The 25138-nt window shown below is 50.7% G+C and overlaps 1 protein-coding gene across 5 annotated transcripts; it reads right to left on the reverse strand.

Annotated features, from left to right (window-relative positions):
- Positions 1–1942: 1942 nt before the first annotated feature.
- ADAMTS8 (ADAM metallopeptidase with thrombospondin type 1 motif 8) lies at positions 1943–23858 on the reverse strand. 5 transcript variants are annotated; one of them, XR_013185041.1, is made up of 11 exons: positions 23035–23858; positions 14430–14669; positions 13370–13502; positions 12379–12546; positions 11408–11706; positions 9038–9221; positions 8573–8745; positions 7698–7873; positions 4750–5656; positions 4639–4677; positions 1943–4598 (listed from the first exon to the last, which is right to left on the reverse strand). XR_013185041.1 is itself a non-coding variant. In XM_054647466.2 (9 exons), exons 1-9 carry the CDS (start codon positions 23632–23634, stop codon positions 4924–4926), a joined length of 2706 nt encoding a protein of 901 aa, XP_054503441.2. In that variant the 5' UTR covers positions 23635–23858; the 3' UTR covers positions 1943–4923. The 5 variants fall into 5 exon arrangements, 1 of the variants encoding a protein (XP_054503441.2); XR_013185038.1 differs by having other exon boundaries at positions 1943–4677; XR_013185040.1 differs by lacking the exon at positions 4639–4677 and having other exon boundaries at positions 4678–5656.
- Between the last annotated feature and the right edge of the window lie 1280 nt (positions 23859–25138).

A 25138-nucleotide genomic window follows, 5' to 3' on the forward strand; every position in this document is an offset into this window, starting at 1 on the left:
GTGGCAGCAGGGGCAGTGGGGACATGTCCTGTGCTGGCTTAACCCGTGGTGGGGTGAACACAGGCAGCCTCTGCAGCAGCATTTTCTGGCTGCATCAGTGCAGGGAAATACCCAGGATATAGACAATAATAATGTAATGTGGAATGTTAGAATAATAAAATTTTGTGTATATATATATATATATATATATATATATATATATATGTATATGTAACATTCTGTATATATATTGTATATTTTAATAATGTAAAATGACATATATAATATATATAATATATATAATATATAATGTATTATATATATTATATATATTATATAACACATATATTATATAATATATATTATAATATATATACAATATATATTATAATATATATTATAATATATATTGTATATATGCAGAATATATTATGTAATGTATAATATATTATATAAATGTATAATACATATTATATAACGTATAATATATTGTAATAATGTATAATGTATATGTATTGTATATTATAATAATGGTATAATAGAATGGTTATAATAGAAATAATAGTAACTGTGAATATGATATGATATTATATGATATAAAATGATATGATATAATATAATATAATTAATATAATAATATAATTTATAGAAAATAAAGCAGACATCAGGGTGGGCTTTCACCCAGGACAGCTGGCAGGTTGTCTCCCTTGCAATGAGCCCAGGTTTATTCCAACGAGGTGGCTCCAAAATTCCCATTGGCATAAAGCAAATGTAGCCCTCCAGTGTTTCAGAGCTACATATCCAGAGAGCAGCAAATTCCACTGCCTGTGGTTATCCCACAGTTAAGTGAAGCAGTCAGAATCCCCTCTGCTTATGTCCTGTTTAGGCTGTCTGTCCTAGTAAAGAGCAGAATTATCTAAATGTGGGAACAGATTTCTATTCTGTATCTATGTATAAATATAATGTGTCTGTATTATGTCTATATTGTGTGTATAGAACATATGTATATATAATATGTACATAATATACCCATTATGTATATAAATATATATTATCTAGAATATAATTATTAATTATCATTATCTATTACATATTGTCATAGAGGTATAAAATTTGCTGACAGTATATATGTATATATTATGTATATACATGTATATATTATGTATATATAATATATATGACATATAATCTATAATGTAACATATATGGCATATACATATAATAAATATATTATCGTGGATTAATAGGATTCTATGTAGAATATATTAATATATATAATAGAATTCTATGTAGATATATAACATGTATATATCTAATAGATGATGTATATACAGATATATAATAGAATTCTGTGATACTATGTGTCTAATACATATATTATGCATATATAATATATATAATGTATATATACATCATATACACAATATATTATATGGTTCTATAATGGTTTAAATATATTATATATTATATATTATATACAGTTCATATTATACAGCTTTATATTATCAGTTATATATAGTATATTATCTGTAGTATATTATATATTATAATATAGGATATTATCTATACTAGTATAATATAGTATACTATCTATAATATAGTATAGTATAATATATATACTATAATATAAAATATAAAATATAAAATATATAATATAATATAATATATTATCTATAATAATATAAGTATATAATATATACCAAAAGATATACTGTATATGTATAGAAAAGAGGTAGGTGCTCAAAAGGCATCTGCAAAACAGAATTGCTTCCAAATTTCTGCAGAATAATTCTGCCTCCATGGGTTTTGTCTATTCTCTCATGTAATATTTTGGTTCAGCATCTTAAAACTGAATTAACCGTTTCTTATCAATAAGATACAGAAAAGAGAGATTTAAAATCTCTCTGGGATGCAGATAATAATAGTCCTGAGAAAAGTGCAAATAAGGACAAATGCAAAGAGATAAAAGGCAGGAGGTCCTTTATTGAGGGGTAAAGGCAGAGCCACAAACAGACTGTTTTCAAAATTAAAAACAAATACAAACAATAGGCTAAAAATCAGAAAATTGTATTTTCCCCCCTCTCCTTAAGATGAGTTCCAAAGCTTAATTTTTGGTTGGGTTTGTTATGCTTGCACAGCTTGGTTGGTACACCAGGGAGGAGGGAAACACCAGTCAGGTACCAGAGTGGATAAACAATGAGCAAAGACATCCCTTCTCTGAGCTCCCTGCAGCTTCCAGAGAGGGGATGTGGGAGCAGCATGTTAAAACACATTTTTAATCTCTTTTTTCCTTTCCAGACAGCTACTGTACAAAACCAAACAGAAATTTGTAATAAATACCTAACACAAGAGGCTCAGTACATTGCTACAATCCTTCACTGAAGGGAAACATATATATACATATATATATATATATATATATAGCCTAATATATAAAACCTCTTTGACTTAAATCAGAGTAAAGGCTACTTGTTTTTACAGAAACCTGGGGCAGGAATTCCACTTAGCATCACCCACACCTCAACAGAGCATCACTGCCTCTGGTCCCCCCTCCTGGGGGATCCCCACCTTCCCCCTCGCTGGAAAAGCAGCAGGATTTGCCCTAAACAAGGAGTTTTTACATCGAGGAAGCTCCAGTGAAGCAGCCACACAGTGATTATAAAAACCTGGAAAAGCCCCTTGGCAGGCACACATTATCCTGGGTGATAAATACAGACATTTTCCTTGGCACTGCCTCAGACTGATGTTCCTGACCCATCCTAAATGCTGGTGCTGACACTGGAGAGGAAACACATGCTGGCTTGGAGTTTAAAACCCTTGCAGACCCAGAGGGGAAAAAGAAAACAACCCTGCAAGGCTACATGACTTTAGCATCCAGCTATTTGTTAGAACTTAAATTCCTGGAGATTAATTAGCAGATGTAGAACATTGCCCAAAGGTAGGTCTGTACCACAGCCCAAACAGCTCTGCATCCAAACTCTGCAGCTGGCCTTCAGGTTTTTTTTTTCCTTTCCTAAAAAAACCAAAGGAACCAAGCACTCAATACCCTCAATCCTGGGCTGTAGCTCCCGTGGTTTTGATAGAAATCATGTATGGGAGATAAAACAGGAATATTTCATGTTTTCAGGTGAATAGTGAGGTTTCTGTCTTCAGAGGAGCAGCTCATCCCACCATCCCATTCCAATCCTGTCTGGACAGCCAGGAAAGGGTCTCACATGAGCTTGGCTCGCTCAGGCAAAAGGGACAAGGAAAAGGATTTGCTCCATAAATGTGAATGGGGAATCTGAAACATCACAAATTCCAGCCCTCCTCCCCTTCCTATGAGAAAAAGGCAGATCCCACTGGAAATTCTACATTTTGCTGCCAAAAAGGAAGCCAAGGCAGGGTATGAGAGGAGCCTGGAGATACTGAATTGCTCATCCAGCAATAGCAAAATCTTTCCAAATTCCATCCCTGCTCCCCAGGCACAGGCTGCTGCCAGCACATGGCCAGTGATTGCTTTGGAAAGGGCAAAGTTCAGGGTCTGAACAGCCATCTGTGCTGGGGCCAGGCAGCAGCTGGGCTGGGGAGAGGGCTGGGGCTGCTTCCCACTGGGAAAGAGCAGCTCCAGCCTTGCCAGGCTTGGTTCTGCACCGAGAACTGCTCAAGCAAGGCTGGAGCTGGCACCAGATCTGAGCATTCTCAAATATCCCAGGAAAGCAGAGGTGAAGAGCAGCACTGGTCACCTCTGGCACGATCTACAGATCCTGGGTTCATCCCTGCTGCACACCAGGCTAGTGAATTATCTCCAAAATTACAGCAGAGCTGAAAAAATGAGCCCACAGGGGACTGAAGGACAAGGATGGGAAAGGAAACGCTGGCACACCAGAGTGCCTGCTCCAGAGGGCATCACAATAGGCATTTCACAGTCCCAGCACTGCAGAATTAGGAATTAATGAATCCTCACAGTGACCCTGTAAGACAGATCAGGTGTAATTAAGCCTTGGTGTTTTAGCTGGGGAAACAGAGGTGTGGGGTGACAGCTCTAGGAATAACCACAGATGCTGGGGGTGTTTGGAGATAGAGGTTTGTCACCTTGTAGATTATAAATCCAGCAGAAACCACCTCTCACCTGTCCTCCTGCCTGATTCATGCTAGGATCTGGCTCTCAGCTTACTCCTTCTCCCATTCATACAAGCAATTTATCTCCCAAGTGAAACCCACAGCTGATAAAACACTCCTCATGCTCAAGGACACCCACACTGCTGCAGGGAGGGGATGGCAACCCATTCCATGCCTTTTGTGAAGAAATCCCAGTTTTATCAGCAAAGACATCCACTCTGGACCTGCAGCTGGGATGGGGTGACAGCAAAACCAGGCTCCCCATTTTCTCCAGTGCCAAACCCCAGCAAACCTTACAAAAGCAATCTGCAGCCACATCCAGCTCTTTGGAAACACCCTACAGAGATCTGCTTATCTTTCCCTTAATGTTACAACTTGCCTGCAGCAGCCAGCCAGAAAGAAAAGGAAGAAAGAAAGGAAAAGAAGTGATTCCTCCCTGTTTTGCTGCCGTTATTCTCCCCTCTGAGGTAGACATCGATGTGGTGGGGGTGAAGCACAGGAGAGAGAGCCCAGGGCACCTTTGCTGTCCTGCCCCAGTGCTGTGTTAGCCCAGGGCACCCTGGCTGTCCTGCCCCAGTGTGGTGGAGCTCGTGGCACCTTTGCTGTCCTGCCCCAGTGCTGTGTGGCACCCTGGCTGTCCTGCCCCAGTGCTGTGTTAGCCCATGGCACCCTGGCTGTCCTGCCCCAGTGTGGTGGAGCCCATGGCACCCTGGCTGTCCTGTCCTGCCCCAGTGCTGTGTGGCACCCTGGCTGTCCTGCCCCAGTGCTGTGTTAGCCCAGGGCACCCTGGCTGTCCTGCCCCAGTGCTGTGTGGCACCCTGGGCTCCCGCAGCCCGGCGTGGCTCAGCACTGCCGCAGCAGGCAGGCGCTGGTGGCCGGGGGCGGCCCCGGGGAGCTGCACTTCTCGGGGGCGGTGATTTTCCCGGCGTAGTCAATGCAGGAGGCGCTGCGCGTCCGCACGCCCTCGCCGCACGTCTGGGAGCACGGGGACCAGGGACCCAGGCGCCAGAGAGGGCAGGGCACGTCTCCACAGGGCTTGATGTCCTCAGGCTTGAGGGATCTGTTGCAGGCAGAGGAGGTTTGACCCTCCACATCCCGGCAGTCCACCGTCCGCCGCTGCCAGCCGGAGCCACACGTCTTGGAGCACTCGGACCAGTCCCCCAGCACCCACTGGGAGGTCAGCATCGGTCGGATGACGTTGACTGACTTCTTCTCTTTGCTCTTCTGCTTGCTGAAAGGGACATCCTTGGGGATGAAGAAGGTGTACTTGACTTTAGGTGGGAAGACCTCGCTGGCAATGGTCAGCAGCTGCACGGTCAGGGGCTCTGGGAGCTGCCGGAAGCTCTGCAGCCTCTCCAGAGTGGTCATGGAGCCGCTGTACTTCAGGATGGTGCCCTTAATGAGGATGTCCTGCTCCATGGCTGAGATGGCAAAGTCTCCATTGAGCAGGTACTTGCCCTCAAGGGTCTTCAGGGCCAGGTAATTCCCGTCGTGCCGGAGCCCCCGGTGGCTGCGCTGTTTGATGTCGATGTTGGTGGCTCCGGCGGGGATGGTGACAATGTCATTGTAGCCGTACCTGCACGGGGCAAAGGGACACGGTTATTCTGCAAGATTTACTAAAAATACACACACTCATGTAAGGAACAGCACTCAGGTGTAGGAGTGTCAGGGGGGTAGGACAGTGGGATGGAGACGAGAGATCTCTGCAGCCAGGGCTGGAACTTGGGGTTTATTGCAAAGGGCCTGGGTGCAGGGCCCTGCTGGGAGCTGCCAGGCACAGCTGGAGCAGGACTGAGAGAAGAGAGGGGAGAGAGGATGAGAGGGTGAGAGAGTAAAAGGGTAAGAGAGCGAGGTTCCCGTTACAATACCATAAATCTTCTTCTGTGTTGAATATTCTAATTCTCACTAACCAATCTAGTACAAGATACAAATCCTACAGCATTTACATACAGCCTATAAGAATCATTCCATTACCACACTGTGTTACATTTTAAACCCTACGAACTCCTCTTTGGGCCCCTTCTGCCAAGCTGTAGGGTCTGCTCTGCCCCTTGGGCCTGTCTGCAAGCAGAGGGTGTTGTTCCATCAAAAGGGGATCACCTTCAGCAGCCACACCATTGTTTTCCAGTTGTTCAGTAACTGAGGGATCTCAAAGCTTGCTTTCATTTCAATCTCACTTACAGTTCCCATATTCTCAAAATCTTTTGCCAGACAATCATATTGATAAGGCTTTCCTGTTTCATCTTCCACAACACTCAGGATCCTGGCTCTGAAGCCATCCCTGTGTAACCCCAAGCACTCAAGAGTTAGAAATATTGCAGATGTTCTAGATGTGAGCTCAGCTGTAAGGTTTCTCTGAATGACGTATGAAAATGAGTGATGCAATCAAATGGACAGCCCTGTGATTACCAGTCTAGGTGGGAAATTCCCCTTGCTCTCTGTATTTGGAAATGGTGAAATGTTTGGGATTGAAAGCCTGTCACTGGTTATGCTGAAGGGTGACATCACCTATTGACAGAGATAATATAGAGACAGTACAGATGTAGGTAGAGATACAGATATAGATGTAGAACAACAGAAGAGGAGGGAGTCTCTGCACTCTCAGCTCACTTTTTGAAGGGTTTTGCAGCCACCACTACGATGCAGAAGCAATCCCACTGGAGGATACAGAGGACATTCCCATGCCAGGGAAGCGTTTTCCTGCAGAGCCAGCCAAAGCCCAGCCCTGGAGCACCACGGCTCCCAGGACAGCACGTGGAAGGTTGCACTGAGCCCTCAGCACTGTGACTCACACTGTGGGGCCAGCACAGGATCATTTTCCACGGATCCCCATGGTGGATGCTGCGGTCAGTAATTAGGTTCAGAGTATTTTGGAAAAAAGCCTTTGAGTCAAACTCTGCTCTCCGTCACCCTGGCCTCCCTCACCCTGATCTTAATGGGATCTCTTCTTGGCTGTAGCTCCTGTGCTAATCTCCATTTAGTCAACCACAAACAACTCATAGGAGAGTGGAAGCCCTGTTTCAGCTGTTCCCTGGAAGGAAACCATTTAGGAAATCTGATTTGACTGTGTGAGTCACCTCGCTGCATGGAACTGGACGGTTGGGCTTTTGTTACGGTTTTCCAGCAAAAGCCTTAAATTCTGCTCTTTGGCAAAGCAGAATTCCCAAATCTGTTGGGTGAGGGAAGTGACTGCCCCAGTGTCCTTGTCCCAGCATTCAAATTCCCCCCAAGCCTAGGGAAAGGTTACTGAACATTTATATCACAATCAGCCCTGGAATATGTGTCCAATTCAGTGCACTGGTGTGAAATGTGTTTTGTAAACTCGTTGGGGCAGCAGATTTATTTGCAGTGGTGTACCGAGCCCGTCACACCAGTTATTATTTTAGAAAATACGCTCTACTTGGCTTGTATAATTCTGCCCCAAAATAAACTGAGCTTAAGTCCCAGAGTCTGGGGAGGAGCCCAGGCTCTTGCAATGCCAGCCAACTGAGGATGCTGGCTTGGATCCTAATATATTCCAAGCCTACAAGTTTAGTGATAGAAAAAGGGGAATGAGAGAGGATGCTGGTGTTTCTCCCACAGCCCATCCCTGCAGAACCTTCTTCCTGGTGCCTCACCTGGATCTGTTGAGCGAGCCAGATATTTTCCTGCACGTGGAGCCATTGCCACCGCACACCCCGCACTTGTCCAGCTTCTTGGAGGAGCCAATGACGTGGTCACAGCCAGCCTTGATGCACTGCCCGTGCACACAGATGGAGAGGGTCTCTGGGCCACACAGCGTGCCATCGATCACCTGGGAAAGGGGATGCACAGGAGGAACCAGGCCATGAGGTCTGACATGGGGTAAACAGGAGTGATTCCCAGCTCCAGGAATCTTACTATGGAGATTCCCATCTCAAGGAATCTTTGGTGATTCCCATCACCAGGAATCTATCTTTGGAGATTCCCATCTCCAGGAATCTTACTATGGAGATTCCCATCTCCAGGAATCTATCTTTGGAGATTCCCATCTCCAGGAATCTTACTATGGAGATTCCCATCTCCAGGAATCTATCTTTGGAGATTCCCATCTCCAGGAATCTTTGGTGATTCCCATCACTAGGAATCTATCTTTGGAGATTTCCATCTCCAGGAATCTTACTTTGGTGATTCCCATCACCAGGAATCTATCTTTGGAGACTCCCATCGCCAGGAATCTTACTATGGAGATTCCCATCACCAGGAATCTATCTTTGGTGATTCCATCTCCAGGAATCTATCTCTGGAGATTCCCATCACAAGGAGTCTTTGGAGATTCCCATCTCCAGAAATCTTACTTTGGTGATTCCCATCTAAAGGAATCTTTGGTGATTGCCATCTAGAGGAATCTCACTTTGGAGATTCCCATCTCCAGAAATCTCACTTTGGAGATTCCCATCTCCAGAAATCTTACTTTGGAGATTCCCATCTCCAGAAATCTCACTTTGGGGATTCATATCACCAGGAATCTTACTTTAGCCTCAAAGACTTTGAATTCGCTCCTCCCTCGGGCTCGGCAGAAGAGTTTGCATCTGTCTCGGGGGGACACTCCAGCGTACTTAGGAACCCACTCCAAGTGATTCCCTTCCAGGTCAGTGAAGTTGTAGCTGTTGTACTTCTCACACTGCTGCTCCCGAAAGCTTTTCCCTGAAAGGAAGGGTGAAACATGGCCCAAAATCATGGGAAGCTGGCAGGAGCTGCTGTCCCTGGCCATCACAGAGAGGTGGGAGTGAGGTTAGGATAGTGAGAGCACGCAGTGAGGGTGCAAGCAGGGGAGGAATGTCACGAAGGAGGGATCCCACACTCCTTCCATCACTCACAGAAGGTCACAGCCCCCAGCAGGAAGCTGTTGCTCCCCCAGATATGAATATCCAAGGGGGAGCAGAGCAATGCCTGTAGCGCGCTCTGGAGCAGCAGGCGTGGGCATGGCCATCCTTACCATCGGGCGGGCACTCCTGGGTGTGGCAGGACTGGTACTTGGCTCTCTGGCCCTGGCAGTAGCTGCCGCCGTGCCGGGGCCGGGGGCTGTCGCAGTGCCGGTGGGAGAACTGGATCCCTCCCCCGCAGCTCCGCGAGCACGCGCCCCACGCGCTCCAGGGGCCCCAGCCGCCGTCCAGCGCCGCCTGCAAGGGCACCAGGGTTGTGGTGAGATGTCATGGGTTGCCTCAGGTACCTCGGGCTTCTCCCTGAAGATTTCTTCCCCAGGAGTGTCAGTCCCCTCTCCCTCCCCCCTGCCCAGCACTGTCTGTCAGTCCTGGAATTCCAGAAGGGCATCGAGTGATTGGCAGAATTCAAAAGATGCCCTCTACCCCTGGAGGACAATGGGCCATCCAGGTGTCCTTTGTCCCTTGAGACTTCCCCTCCTACCTGGCTGGTAGCCCCACCATGCCCCTTCCCTGCCCTCTCCCCAGGGTTAACAGGAACAGCAGCCATGGGCTCAGGGAGTTCTGTTGGAGCTGGTGCTGCATTCAGAGGCCTGAGGGCCAGAATAAAGCTCTGGATCCAAACCCTCCATCAGAACCGACTCCTTTCCTTCACCATTGCCTTAAAGCTTCTCCGCCAAGGTAAAACTGAGCTCCTGAATGTCTGGACTTCCCTCCAAGCGCCCAACTGCAGCACCCAGATAGCCAAAGGTGTCTCTGAGACGAAATCACCACACACCCAGCCAGGCAAAAGTGTCTGTGGGGTGAAACACCACACACCCAGCCAGCCAAAAGTGTCTCTGGGGTGAAATCACCACAGCTGCCGCCTTTTGGTCAAGCAGCAAGGGCCAGACAAGGCCAGGCACATCCTATCTGGCTATACTGGTATTATTCCAATACAGAAGAAGCTGCTGAGCCCAGCCCTGAGCCTGCCCATGCCCAGCTGCTCCCTCCCAGGGCTGGAGCAATGCTAAAATCTCCCCCAGCCCTGATCCAGAAAAGTGCTCTGGCACGTACTTCACACAAAGTTAGTACTGACTTCCACTGGTCCATTTGCATGCTTCAAGTTAAGCTGGGCTTTGAGTACTTTGCTGACTGACTCTGAAACTGCTGCTAATTTCCCCAGCAGGGCAAAAAGTTGTGATTTAATTGCAGATCCACACTGCTTGTTTTGGTTCAGACCAGCCCATGGCTCGGTAGCAGAGTTTTGTCTATGAGCTGGACTCGCCAGTAATAAACATTAATGAAGGAGAGACATCCAGAAATAAACCAGCCCAATCCAAAGCCAGCCAAAGAGACAGCAGGGGTGGGGTCAGAGATTTGGAAATCCCAAAGGGTCAAGCCCCAGCCCAGCTGTATGGGGTTTGTGGAGGGGGATACAGGGGTGGCTTCTGTGAGCAGCTGCCAGAAGCTCCCGCTGTGTCCAGTGGAGCCAACGCCAGCTCCAGGATGGACCCACCACTGGCCAAGGCTGAGCCCAGCAGATGTGGTGTTGACCTTGGGGATAATGTATTTAAGAAGAAAAAAAAATTATTAGGGAAATGTAATTAGGTAGAGAAGAGAGGAGTGAGAATGTAAGAGGAACAGCTCTGCAGACACCAAGGACAGTGCAGGAGCAAAGGCAAGGATTCCTCCAGGTACTGGAGCTGAGAATTCCCCAAAATTCTGTGGAAAAGACCATTGTGAGGCAGCTTTGGCCCTGCAGCCCATGGAGGGCATGGGGGTGCTGAGATCCTCCTCAGCCCATGGAGGAACCCAGGCCAGAGCAGGGGGGATGTCTGAAAGAGGCTGTGACCCTGTGAGAAACCTGAGCTGGTGCAGGATCCTGATAGAACCTGTGGAGAGAGGAACCCATGCTGGAAGGACTTGGGAGCCTGTGGAAGACCCACAGTGGAGCAGCCTGTCCTGGAAGGACTAACCCTGAGGAAGAGTGACCCACATGGCAGCAGTTTGTGGAGAACATGTCCATGGGAAGGACTCATGGAGAAAATCATGGAGAATTGTCTCTCATGGGAGGGAAGGACTCTGACTCCTCTCCCTGAGCAGCAGCAAGAACAGCCCATGATGAGCTGACAACAACCCCCATTCTTTGCCTTCCTGCACCACTGGAGACAGAAGGGAGAACTGGGAAGGAGGGAGGTTTGGGAAAAAAGTGTTTTTAAGGTCTTATTTTACTTCTCATTGTGCTGATTTTGTTACTAATAAATTCAATTAACATCTCTAACTTGAGCCTGTTTTGCCTGTGATGGTGATTGGTGAGTAACTTCTCACAGTGTTTATCTCAACTCATGAACCTTCCCTGTGCAGCTGTGGAGGGGAGTGAGAGGGAGGATTTGGTGGGTGCCTGGAGTGCACCTGGACACCAGCATTCCCTGGTGTCCCCTTACCTGGGGTTTCAGGGCATCCTGCTGCACACAGCGCCCATCCCAGCACAGCCCCTCGGCTTTGCAGGGGGTTCCATCAGCCCATGGCAAGCTGCCATTCTTGGTGTGGCAGAGGGGCTCCCCACTGCCCATCCTGCACCACAGCTGGGCACAAATGTCCTCCTCCGTGGTGTTGGGGCAGTGCTGGAAGTCCTTGCCAAAGATCTGCTGGCACTGCTGGTCCAGGCTGTACAGGGCTCTCTGGCCAGGCAGCTCGGCAGGCAGGGACACGGGCTCGGCCGGGGCGTCCAGCAGGCAGTCACCTGGGCAAGGCTCAGAGTTAGGCTGGACATGGAGCTCCAGGGCTTGGTGCCACTGACTGCACCAAGCAGGGCACCCCACACCTCTGTCCATGGCCTGGTTTGACTCCCCCTTCACCCCACACCCCCTCCAGGCACAGCAAAGAGCCTGAGCTAAGAAAAGGCTGTTTTGAGAGATGCTGTAGCTGACTGGTGTCACAGTCATATTTTCTGGAAAAATCCCTTTGCCCAGGATTCTTCTCCTGGGAAGCTGAGAAGCCTCAGAGAAAAGGAAAACAATATTGTCTCATTTGCTTCTCCTGTGTTTTGCTGCTTTGGAATGTGGTTGGAGATTGTTTACCCATAGGTAATTGTTTCATTGGTTTCTGCTGTGAATGTTTTCACTCTTTGGCCAATCAGTGCCAAGCTGTGTCAGGACTCTGGAAAGAGTCACGAGTTTTCATTATTATCTTTTAGCCTTCTGTAAGTACCATTTCTGTATTCTTTAGTATAGTGTAGAAGTATAGTATAGTGCCAGAAGCTACTCCTGTATAGTGCAGAAGTTCTTTAATATTTATTCTTTAATATTATCTAGTATCATAAAATAATAAATTAGCCTTCTAAGAACATGGAGTCAGATTCATCATTCCTCCCTTCATCTGGGAACCCCACAAATACAACAGACTGGAGCCTTACCATGCCCTCCATCCAGGAACTCAGTGAGGTACATGGCACTGCACGGGGACCAGGGCTGGCTCTTGTTCAGGTGGATGAAGAGCGGGGCCATCACGTGGTGCTCGCCCAGGGGCCCGAAGAGCCGCTCGCAGTTCTTGGAGTCGTCGTGGGGCATGCTGAGCACGTGGCCTGGGGAGCAGAGGGCACGGCACAGCTGAGCTCCCCAGCCCCTGCTCCTCAGCAGATGGTGTGGGGCACCAGCTGTAAAGTATCAAGCAGCTCCTATGTCTGCCAAAGCTATTTGCTTCCATAAATCAGAAGGAATAAAAACCTGCTTGGTCTGTCTCAGAGGTACAGGTGTGCAGGGCAAAGGAGCCCAAATTTTTATAAACTCAGAATGGTTTGGGATGGGAGGGAATTAAGGCTACACTCCCTGTCATTTACAGGGACACCTTCCACTAGACCAGGTTTCTCCATGCCCTGTCCAACCTGATCTTGAATGTTCCCAGGGATGGGGAAGCCACAGCTTCTCTGGGCAAAAATTCTCAGTGCAGAAATGGCAAACCAAGGCAGAGACATGCTTGAGCACATCACAACAGGTAAATCATACAATCACTGGGGTTGGAAAAGACGTCCAGGATCCTCAAGTCCAACCTGTGACTGACCCCCACCTTGTCACACAGCCCAGAGCACTGAGTGCCAGGTCCAGGCATTTCTTCAACAACTCCAGGGATGGGGACTCCACCACTTCCCTGGTCAGCCCCTTCCAATGCTCAACAACCCTTCCAGTGAAGAAATGCTTCCTGAACTGGTTCAAATGCACCAATTTACACCAAGTTGGGCACTTAGTGTTTCTCCTGGTGCAACCCAGCTTTTATCAGTGCCAGAAGCTCCTCAAGGCTCAGTGGGTGATCCCCAGCCAGGAGATGCTGGTGCTGGGCTGTGCCATGACCCCTCCCAGCAGCAGGACAGGAAGAAGCAGAGCTCCCCTTGGGAAGGGAGCCAGTGTTACCCAGTTCATGAGCCAGGGTGTAGGCTGCCTGCAGGCCCTCGTCCTCGATCACGGAGCAGCTCTTGTTGCGGTCGCACATGGTGCCGATGTCCGCCACGCCCAGAGTGTCACAGCTTTGGTGGCCACAGAAATCCTGTTAGTGCCAGGCAGGGGGAGAGGTCAGCAGGGAGAGGGGGCCCCATGCTCAGCCCCAACATCTCTGTGAGCAACCCACTGCTGGTCTGTGCCACACACATCTTCTATGAAAAATCCTTTCCTTAGGGTTTTTCCTCCTGAGAAGCTGAGAGGCCTCAGGAACAAAATGCAAACAATGGTTATCTGCTGCTGTGGAATGCAACAGGTGCAGCTGGGATTGGTCTCATGTTGGTTGTTTCTAATTAATGGCCAATCACAGCCCAGCTGTCTCAGACTCTCTGTCTGAGCCACAAGTCTTTGTTATCATTCTTTCTTTTTCTATTCTTAGCCAGCCTTCTGATGAAATCCTTTCTTCTATTCTTTTAGTATAGTTTTAATATAATATATATCATAAAATAATAATCAGCCTTCTGAAACATGGAGTCAGATCCTCCTCTTTTCCCTCATCCTGGGACCCCTGTGAACACGGTCACAGGTCTGTGATATGATGTGATGTTCACATGTCTGAGATAGAACACATGACAGACCTTGGTTGTTTATCAGCCAAAGAGCCTGATTTATTGTTTGGGCTTGCTCTTACAGGAAATTCAAAGCTCCTGGCTCTAAACAGCCATTGGTCTAATCTCTACACCCCCTGACTCTGAACCAGTCAAATGTTTGTATTTTAGGAGAGTTGTTATTGATTGAAACCTCTGTCAGTCAGCCCAGAGGCTGGCTTATGGCACTGGGCTGGATTTCTTATTTATAACTGGATTAATGTTCAGTACCAGTCAGCTCGTACTGCAACAGGGCTGCACCCCAAATGGCACCACCCCAACTGCTGTGCTGCATTCTCTGCACAGTGGGGCACCCACCTCCACCATCAACCCCCTTCTCCCCCTCCAGGAATTCCTTGAGCCCTTTCCCTTCTGCCTGGGCTGCTGACCTGTCTGGTGAGGAGGATGGCGGTGTCGTAGTGCTCGGGGTGCCGGTCGCTCGGGGGGTTGAACCTTTGCTGCCAGCTGCAGAAGTTGCGCAGGGTGAGGCCACCATTGTCAGACACCTCGGGCCCTGCTGCTGCCTCCTCCACCACCAGCACCTTCACCACCACCAGGCTGATGGAGTTCCTCAGGCTGGGATGCTTGTAGATGCGAGCTGCCATGGACATCAGGGTCAGGATGTGGTTCTGTGGGGGGAGAGATGGGCAGGCAGAGCCTGGGTAAAACCTCTGCTACAGGGCAATTGTTTTTGTTTAAAAAGAAAGAATCAGCCTCATTTATGAAGCCTATCACGTCCAGACCATAGGCTGATGGACTCAGTGCTGCCTCTCCTGTATGTGATGCTTTACACCTTGTGCTGGTGGACAAGCCCTGCATCCCCTTCTGCAAATGCTGTGTCTCCTCTCCCATGAACCCTTTGCACCTAAATCCCTCTGGAAGAAATTCCTTGGGGAAAACCTCAGCATTCTGGAGAGTTCTCTCCATATTCCCAAAGGGCATTAACCCTGCCCTCGCTGCCCCAGGGCAGGAACCAACTCACACACACACACACCTTGCTGGAGCAAAACAACCTAGTAAAACTTCTGCCTGTGCTGCTCACAGGGTTTGAACCCAGCAACAAACTGGGACTAAAACACTTTGACAGCCAAGACTTTGCCCAGCAGCATCTCCTGCCTGGTGATGAGCAGGGATTACTTAATATGTCAAAAGCGCCAGCGCCAGCCATGTTTAGGCTGATGTAAACATCTTATCAGAGCATCAAAATTCCTCCTCTGCTTGGCACCACTCACAGCCCCGAGTCAGGAGTAAAAAATGCAGCTATTACACAACATGGTATTGGGAAAGAGAAAGTGGCTTCTCTCCTCCCCAGACAAATTACACCCTGCAGTCTCAATTCAGAGCCTAATTAAAGTGGAAGGACTCGGTGGGAGCCCTCTCTGATAGCCAAGTTTCACCCAAAATACATTTCCTCAGCAAAGCTGACTGTGTGTGCTCATCCATCACGGTATTGCCAGGACAATGCCATTTCCTGAGACACAAAATGCTGTTTTCTTAGCAAATGAGGGAGATGCTGAGTGAGATACAGCATATTTGCTGCACCAAGAGCCACTTGCCCAGGGCACTTGTGTCTATTTTAAATTATTCTGCCACATTTTATCCCGCCACTGGCAGCTCCACGTAAACAGATGTTTTGTTTCTACAAGACATATCCCAAGTCCTCCCCAGCTCATTATCCAAGGGCAGGCCCCAGCAAGGCTGCTGGGAGCAGGGAATAGACTGGTTTATTTAGACTGGCCAGATCTCCATGCCATGACTCACATCCATGCAACTCATGTCACAGAGAAGTCACTGCAGAGGCAAGAAATTGAGGAGAGAACCCCACAAAGGTTCAATTTCAATTTCAATTTCAATTTCAATTCCATGAAACTTGGGGGAATTGTTCACCCTGTGGGGAAAGTCCATTGGGAACTTTGCTAAAAATATCACAAAGCCTTCTTAAAAGTAGGCCCCTGAAGCTCTAGAAGGATGCTCTGTGCTGGAGCTGCTCATCCTGGGATCATCCCTCATTTCCAAGGGAATAAATCTGTGTCCTTTTCTAACCCATTAGAGGTTTCTGTCCATAGCAGTAGATCTGACCTGGGAGATATCAGTTCATACCACAAATCCCCCAGGACACCAGCCCTCACATCCTCAGGGCTACATCTAGCCAAAAACCTCTTTCAGCAGTAGGAACAGAGGGACTTGGAAAACATCTGTCCACCTTCCCTGTGTCTGGAAAGGGAAGATGGAAAGCAAACCCAACAAACAGCTATTTAGTGAAGATTAAAAGGTCAAATCCACTTGTTCCACCATCTGGTGTCTATTTATACCCATCCCTGGCCCGTGCAGGAATGGGTTGGGTTTCAGATGGACCCTGACTGCTCTGGGGAGAGCAGCAAATCCACCTGCACTGCCTTGGCTTAGCCAAGGGCTTGAAGCCATGGCCAAAAGCAAATCACGTATCCTCAGAGCTCAGGAGAGGCCAGCTGAGTGCTTTCAGCCAAGAACAGGCTGGAGAAGGGTTGAATCCTGCTGGTCCCATCCTCCCTCTGCCTTTGCAAACCGGCTCTGGCTCAACCATCCACCCAGGAGGGAACGCTGCCTTCTCCAGGGTTTCCTTCCCAGCACTGAGCCTGAGGATGTGGGGATTGGGATCAGGTGCAGGGCAGTGCTTTGGGCTGGGTTTGAGGAGCCCAGAGCTGCAAACACACTGGGAAGTGTTCTGGGATGAGTATGAGGAGCCCAGAGCTGCAAACACACTGGGCAGTGCTTTGGGCTGGGTTTGGGGAGCCCAGGGCTGCAAACACACTGGGCAGTGTTCTGGGCTGGGTTTGAGGAGCCCAGGGCTGCAAACACACTGGGCAGTGTTTTGGGCTGGGTTTGGGGAGCCCAGGGCTGCAAACACACTGGGCAGTGTTCTGGGCTGGGTTTGGGGAGCCCAGGGCTGCAAACACACTGGGCAGTGCTTTGGGCTGGGTTTGAGGAGCCCAGGGCTGCAAACACACTGGGCAGTGTTTTGGGATGAGTTTGAGGAGCCCAGGGCTGCAAACACACTGGGCAGTGCTTTGGGATCAGTATGAGGAGCCCAGGGCTGCAAACACACTGGGCAGTGTTTTGGGATGAGTATGAGGAGCCCAGGGCTGCAAACACACTGGGAAGTGTTCTGGGCTGGGTTTGGGGAGCCCAGAGCTGCAAACACACTGGGCAGTGTTTTGGGCTGGGTTTGGGGAGCCCAGGGCTGCAAACACACTGGGCAGTGTTTTGGGCTGGGTTTGGGGAGCCCAGGGCTGCAAACACACTGGGCAGTGTTTTGGGATGAGTTTGAGGAGCCCAGGGCTGCAAACACATTGGGCAGTGCTTTGGGCTGGGTTTGAGGAGCCCAAGGCTGCAAACACACTGGGCAGTGCTTTGGGATCAGTATGAGGAGCCCAGAGCTGCAAACACACTGGGCAGTGCTTTGGGCTGGGTTTGAGGAGCCCAAGGCTGCAAACACACTGGGCAGTGCTTTGGGATGAGTTTGAGGAGCCCAGAGCTGCAAACACACTGGGCAGTGCTTTGGGATCAGTATGAGGAGCCCAGGGCTGCAAACACACTGGGCAGTGTTTTGGGATCAGTATGAGGAGCCCAGGGCTGCAAACACACTGGGCAGTGTTTTGGGATGAGTATGAGGAGCCCAGGGCTGCAAACACACTGGGCAGTGTTTTGGGATGAGTATGAGGAGCCCAGGGCTGCAAACACACTGGGTAGTGCTTTGGGCTGGGTTTGGGGAGCCCAGGGCTGCAAACACACTGGTTTGTGCCTTCTTGCCAGGCACTGCAGCCCTGCAGGCACAAGAAGCTTCCCTGCCATTTCCAATCAGCATCCTGGGAGATCTGGCAGGATGTCTGGTAAACACAGCTGGAAAATCAGCCTCTTACTGTTCTGGGGGCAGAGGACACCAGTGTGAACCAGCGAGGGTTGTGGAGCGTCCCTTCACTGCCATTGAAGGCACTGTGAAGGGTGATATCCAACAAATCTCCTACCCCTTTTCCCCCCCAGCTGCAATCCTGGGCTCCCTCTGCTCTCAACATCAAATTCCCCCTAAAAAACAGGAGAGATGACTTTTGTGTGCCACACAGCAGCTCTGGGATCCTCCTGCCACAGCATCACTGTGTCTGGGAGAGCCTGCCCTGAGCCAGGCACTGCCCTCCAGCAGCAAACAGCACAGGCAGAGGGACAGGAAAAATAAATACAAATCAGGGCAAGGGGACCTGAAGTGGTTGTCTTTACCCTCATTGAAGGACTGAGTTTTCTGATGTAGGCTCTTGCAAAGTCTCTGGCTGCATTCCGTTTCATGGGAACCACTCAGAAGCTGAACCTGGCATTTATTTTTAATTATTATTATTATTTTGATGGGTGAAACTGCTCTTACACAGGCACTATTATTGTGGTATGCACAGAATGATTTAATGCACAGAATGATTTAATGATTTAACCCACCAGGACAGAGGGACAGCAGGGAGCACCCACAGAACACCCCAGCACAACCTGGCTCCCCCCAAGGTGTGGGGAGCAGTGTTCAGCCCAGCCTGGGGCTGTGGGATTGTCTGTTGGTTGGATTTCATTGGGTTTTTTGGCTATTTTCTCCCTAAAAACCAGCACTTCTGCAGAAGAAAGAAAAGCTGAGATTCTGGAGCACAGGCAGATGGAAGGGAGCAAATCCAGGGATGGAAAGGCTGCCCAGCTTTTAAAAATCTGCCTGTAAAAACATCTCAGGTTGTCCTTTCCCCATGTGGAGCTCCCTGCCTGGCTGGGGTGCCCAGGGGCTGCTGGCTGCCCTGCCAGCTCCTCTGGGCCAAGAATTCCCTCACAAAAAGGGAATTTCCCCCCAAGGGAATGGGGGCAAGCCAGGGGAGAGGGGCACACCTTGCCAGCCTGCTGCTGTGCCTGGCTGCCCTCCTGCCTGCCCAGCTCTCTGCCCATCCCTGCTCTGTTTGCCACATGATTTCCCCCCTTCTCTTCCCCTCCCTGCTGGATATCTGAGGCTGAACCACAAAAGCAGCAATTAGCCTTGCTCAGGGCAGGGGAAACTGAGGCACATCCGGACTGTCCCCACCTCCACAGAAGCAGAGATGGAGTCAAACCCCATCCTGAGAGCATCCCAGAGCAGGAGTGCTCCACTTTGGGAGCCAGCATGGAGCTGCTTCAGTGGGAGCCAGCACATTTCATTGTGAAGCCCTGAAATGCAGCAGCTGTTGAATGTCCTGGTGTGAGGTGAGTGCCCCAGCCAGAGGAACATTTAGGGGGCTGCCTGCTCCTCCATCCATCCACACAGGATGCAGGCTCTGGGTCACCCTCAGAGGACAAATCCCAGAAGAAAAGCTGGTGGGTGGCAGCATCATGCTACATCCCCTTTAATCCCACTCCTGTTGCCTTTGGGATGGGCTTAGGAGGAGCTGCCTTCTTTTCTCAAGGGATTAAGTGAATGTACCCACTCACACTGCAAAATACCCTAAAGCAAGGCTAAGATCCAGACACGAGGGGACCTGGGGCTCCTGGGGGGCTTTGGATTTACCTCCAGTCCATGTGGGAGTGGTGACAGCCCTGGTTTTGGATTTACCCCCAGTCCATGTGGGTGTGGGAGAGCCCTGGCTTTGGATTTACCCCCAGTCCATGTGGAAATAGAAGAGCCCTGGCTTTGGATTTACCTCCAGTCCATGTGGGAGTGGGGACAGCCCTGGCTTTGGATTTACCCCCAGTCCATGTGGAAATGGGAGAGCCCTGGTTTTGGATTTACTCCAGTCCATGTGGAAATGGGAGAGCCCTGATTTTGGATTTACCTCCAGTCCATGTGGGGAGAGCTGGCAGCAGGACCCTGGCAATGTCCCGTGCCCTGCACTCCTGTCTGGTCTGAAAGGGAAGGGTTTGCAACAGCACTCCTAAAAAAACCTCATCAATCTGCCTGGAAAAACCACAGAAGGAATCCCAGCAAGGAATCCCAGCTTCTCCAGACTGATCTGATTCTGCTGTGGTCCTCAGTGATTCCCGGCCCTGGGAGTCAGGAAGGGAAGATTCCTCACTCAGAGAGGAGGAGGGAAAGGGGATCACAGCCATTGTGCTTGCAGAGGAAAGCTTGGAAATGTGTCTCATCTGCACCCAAGAGACTGGAGAAATCCCACCACAGGAATCCCCTTTGGCTGCCAACTGGCTGGGGATGCTGCAGCTGGGTTTTGGAGCTGCTTGGTGCTTTAGGTGTCCTGGCAAACGTTCCCAGCCGTGCAGAGCAGCCTCACAAGTGCAGCCCAGCTGCAGGTGCTCAGCCTTCCTGCACACAGGCAGGGTTAGCCCTGTCCCCTGCCTCAGTTTCCCTGCTCAAAACCCCACTTTACTCTGTTAGTGATGCTCACAGCCCCTTTGTTTTCAAGCACTTGGGATCCTCTGCAAGAAAAATGCAAAAGTGTCCAGCCTGGACACCCCTACATCAGAGGGCTCTTCCCAGTCCCTGCAGGTTGAACCCTGCCACATCCCCCAGGATTTACTGCCCAGCACTATCCTGCTGCTGATGCCCCCCCAAATACCCCAACCATCAAGCCCAAACAATAATTAAACCCCCAAATTTCAGATTTAGTTCTGCTCTCACCTCACCATTCCCTCCTGGTTTACATAAAAGTACTGATGAAGGTAGAATAAGCTCTGGTTGTCTAAATTAGGTTAACAGCTGAGTTATAATGCTGAAATTGATGGGAAATAAATCATGAACAGCATCTTCCCACCACAAGCATGGCATTGATTATAACTCTCAACGCTTGAGTGCATCTTGGGGTGACTCTTCTGCTCAAGCTGTTACAACTTATGCAAGAAAATAACTGGGAATACAAACAATGCTGGTGACCTTTAATAAATATTTGGTAATTAAAGTGTGGTTACGGGAAGAAAAGTCATTATATAAATATGGTTTGTTCTGACTCAACAATTCTACTCCTTGGGCATCTCTCCTAGATCTCACCAGCACTTGCCACTGCTTTTTTCACCCCACAAGAAAGGTATTTAGGCAGAAGCAAGATTGCTGTGCTGCTCCCTGCATTCTTGTTCCAGAGAACAAAAGACACAGAAACACAGCAGGTGGTTTTTGGGTTGTTGTTTTTTTAGCTGCTACACCAGAGCTGGTGGAAGTTTTCTCCCAAATATTTCAATATGCTTTTACTCTATTCATCCAAAACAAGATCTTTGAAGGTTTCCTTGCCCTCCCTGAGAGATGATGTGAAGATATTGCTCTAGGGGCTGAGGAAATGATGGTGAAATGGGAGCCAAGCAGGCAGCACCACCCAGCCCAGGGCTGGGGCAGCCAAACCAGGGCAGGGTGCCTGAGTTCCAGCCCCTTGGTCATGGGTAGGTGCCATTTCCTCTCCTGCTGCCTTCACAGATTTACCCAGAGGGCTGCTGCTTTTTCCCCAGCTCAAGCTGGGCATCATCAGGATTTCCCCCAGTCCAAATAAATCATTTTATTTCTAGCAATGTAGACACCCTTGGGTGTTGCCTTCAAGCCATCAGGTGCCCAGCTGGACACAGAAGGTTCCCTGTATTATTTTTTCTGCCCTCTTGGGGAATCAGAGACCAACTTCACGCTGTGGGGAGAGTAATTCCCACCACCATTTATATGTCTGTTGCTTAAAAATTCAGCTTACTCCACTTTAAACTCTTTTCTGAGCCCTGTGAGCACTCGGGGTACCTCCAAGTGCATCACCCCTCGCTCACTGACCCTCTGCTACCTGATCCTGCCAGCCTGGCTGGGTGGCAAAACCAAGCAAAGGGCAAAACCAGAGTGATGCTGAGCAGCTGCAATCATCTGAAGCCCCAAGGTTTAGCATTTGCCAAGGTCCAGCCTGGCCTGAGCAGGGCTGGAATTAAAACATTGCTTTGTTAGGAGCAGAGAAGCCCCTAGGGGAAGGATAAAGCCGGTAAAAGTGGCAAAGCCAGGCTGCAAAGTGCAGCCTCTGGTTTCAGCTTCCCAACTGCTCCCTGCTGAGCTCCAGCTTTAAGGACTCTTCTCGCAGCCCAAACAACCCGAAAAGGAGCAACTTCAATGCACAATTATCCCTTGCAAAGACCGCAGAGCGTTTCCGACGGGGCAAACCTGAATTTGGAGCTGAATTTGGAGCAGCCATGCCTGCAGGGTAGGGGTGGGGAGCTGGCTTTGAAAAATGACCCGGTGCTGATGAACGAGGCAGCCCTGAATGAATGAACATGGACAGACCTGGCGAGGGGTGTGGGGGGCTGAGGCACCTCGGACTCTGCTCCTGGGGTCTCCCCAGAAGCCTGGTTGGGGCAGGATCTCTGCAGAGAGTGTTCAGGGAGGGTGAGAGTCGCTGGTGGCTGAGGGGAAGGGCTGTTCATCCATCTGCTCAGCGCTAACAGGTGGCTCTGGAGCGGGGCTGTGCATTACCCAGCCCCTGCTGCATTTACCACTGGCCCCGGCTCCACTCGGAAGGGACTAAAGGCCATTCCTGCGGCTCTTCCCTCGCAGCACAAGGGCACTGACCCGCCCTGTCCCGCACCTCGGGGACACCTTGGGGCTGCAGGGACATCGCAGTGCCCGTGTGTGCAAAGAGAGCCAGGCTCACGGGGCTGGGAAAGGCTTCAAACTGAGTGAGCCCCACACATCAGCACCGGGGATTGGCAGCCCACACAGCCAGGGAAGGCAGGACCGAGGTCCCTCGCTCACCCGAAGCTGTCCCCGGTGTCCCGGGGCTGAGGGGACCCGACAGCGGGCAGGACAGGAGGGGACGGAGAGGCAGAAGGGCTGGAGGAGGAGGAGGAGGAGGAGAGGCAGCGGGGATGGGAACAGGACAGAGCGGGATGAAGGGATGCGTGTGTAGGGAGGACAGAGGGATGAAGGCTACAGACAGGCAGTGGGAGGAGGCGGAGAGGCGGCCGGGACGGGGACAGCAAGGGACGGGAGGATGGAGAGACAGGAGCGGCACAAGCACGGACAGAAGGCTGCGGGCAGGGGGACGGCGCGCACCCAGCCCTTACCTCCACGTCCTCGCCGTAGAAGCGCACCATGGACGCGTCAGCCACCAGCAGCGTCTCCACATAGCGGGCCTGCGACACGAAGCGCGGGGCCCTGCGGCGCGGCGCGGGCTCGGGCCCGGGGCTGGCGGGGCGCGCTCCCGGCGGGGCCGCGCGGCGCCTCAGGCGGTGCAGGCGGCCCCAGGGCGGCCCGGGCGCGGCCGGCCCCAGCGGCTGCAGCTCGTAGGCCGCCCCGTCCAGCAGGAAGGCGGCTCGCAGCCCGCCGCCGCCGCCGCAGGTGCTGAGCACGGCGGGCGCGTCGGGGCTGCCCTCGACGGCGCCCGCGTAGAAGCAGCCGCGGCGCGGCGGCGTCGGCGGGCGGCGGCCGCCCAGGCGCTGGAGGCGGAGGCGGGGGGCCAGGAACGTGGTGTCGGGGCGGAGGCGCAGGACCACGGCGCGGCCGAAGGCGGCCAGGCGCAGGGCCAGCTGCCCCGGGGGCGCGGGCAGGCGGGCGGGCAGCACGGGCTGCGTGTCCCGCGGGGGCGGCGGCGGCAGCGCCCAGGCGTGGCACAGCAGCAGCAGGTGGAGCGGGGCCCGGCCGGCCAGCAGCGCCCGCCGCCCCATCCCGGCACGGCACGGCCCCGCACCCCCCGGGCTCTTCCCCCGCAGCCTCCGCGCCGGCCGCCGAGCCCGCTGTATTTATACTTTCTCCCCCCGGCTTTGACATAAGAGGTTTATTTTTGATCTCTCGCTGTTCTCCCCACTCCCCTCCCCTGCCAGCCGGAGCCTGGGGGAGGAGGAGAAGTGAAAGAGAGAGAGAGAGAGAGAAAAAAAAAAAACGCGACCGAAAAAAAAAAAAGGAAAAAAAATCAAAAATATCCCCCCAAACCAGGGAAAGAAAAAAAAAAAGAAGAAGAAAAAAAAAAAAGATGAAGAAGCAGAGAAGGAAAAAAAAAAAAGGGGAAAAAACTAAAAAAAAAACCAACCCCAACCCACTTTTGGATACGATTTGAGGCCAATCAGGCGCCGGCAGCCCCGCCTGCCTGCAAGTGTCAACTCCAGCCTGTTGCTCTCCCAGTATTAACCCCTTCTTCAGCCCCAGCGCTGCCCGCACGGGTCTGATCCTTCCCGGGCTCCGGGGGTTCAGCCCTCGGGAGAGGGGCTGGCACACTTCCCCCTCCACCGGCACGGAAGGGTTTACTCCAGAGCGCTGATTCTCAGCATCCCCTCCCAGCTGGAAAGCACCGGGCCCATGCCAGCTGGAGAGCATCTCGTTTCAGAAGGTGCCTCGGGAGGTTCCCATGTCCTTCCCCTAGCCAGGGACAGAGAGGGCTTTGGGCCCCAGGGAAAACTCCAGCAGGACACACGTACAAGGAGTTTCCATGCTCTGAACCAACAGCTGGATCCACATGGGGTTTCCTCCAGCTGGAATAAGACAACCGGCTAAATCAGACTTGTGGAAAATACCTATGAGAATAATACAATGCAGCCAGCTCCTCCTGTTGCTCTTTGTTTGTTTCACTCTGTGTGTGTTGTGTGACTTCATTTACAAACCCTTCATTCACCCCATTTCAGACTGAGTTGGAATTCCCAACTGAATTCCCTTGCAGCGAGGAAAAACCCCGCAGCAATAGCAAAGTCTCAGGCTGTAAATCCAGGTAGCTGCTGTGTGCTCAGCGTGGCAAGCACCAGGAGATGGGCAGAAACATTCTGTCCCTGGCTGGGAACCCACTCAGAAACAGGGAACAACCGGCTGTCACGGAGGAAGGGAAATCACTACGTATATATTACTCCTTCTTTCCTCTTAAGCCCTCCTTCTCCATTAGTTCATGAAATTCCTGGCCTCTGGAGCGCCCTTTGTGCGGCACTGGAACATCCTGGGACGTCCTTGCAGCAGTTTGGGGGTGGTGGATCCATCCTGGGCTCCTTTAGCCTTGCTGTGTGTACCAGCCCAAGGACCAGCTCCTCCACACTTGATTTTTTTCACCCCTCAGCCTCATCTGAAAAAAAATGGAAAAAGCCAAGCAGCGTTTGGCACCTCAGGATTCCTGGGAAACCAGAGTCTGGTCAGTGCTGAGTAATGAGGAGTGGGGTTAGGGCTGCTCTCCCTTTACTCCAGGATGTATTT

The sequence above is a fragment of the Agelaius phoeniceus genome, chromosome 23 (assembly GCF_051311805.1).
Source record: "Agelaius phoeniceus isolate bAgePho1 chromosome 23, bAgePho1.hap1, whole genome shotgun sequence".
Classification (NCBI taxonomy): Eukaryota; Metazoa; Chordata; class Aves; order Passeriformes; family Icteridae; genus Agelaius; species Agelaius phoeniceus.

Coding starts and splice junctions, on each gene's coding strand:
- ADAMTS8 (XM_054647466.2), bottom strand. CDS start 23,634: ATGGGGCGGCGGGCGCTGCTGGCCGGCCGGGCCCCGCTCCACCTGCTG. Junction 12,547..13,369: donor CACCCTGGCTCATGAACTGG/GTAACACTGGCT, acceptor TCTGCTCCCCAG/GCCACGTGCTCAGCATGCCC. Junction 8,746..9,037: donor CCAGGAGTGCCCGCCCGATG/GTAAGGATGGCC, acceptor CCTTCCTTTCAG/GGAAAAGCTTTCGGGAGCAG.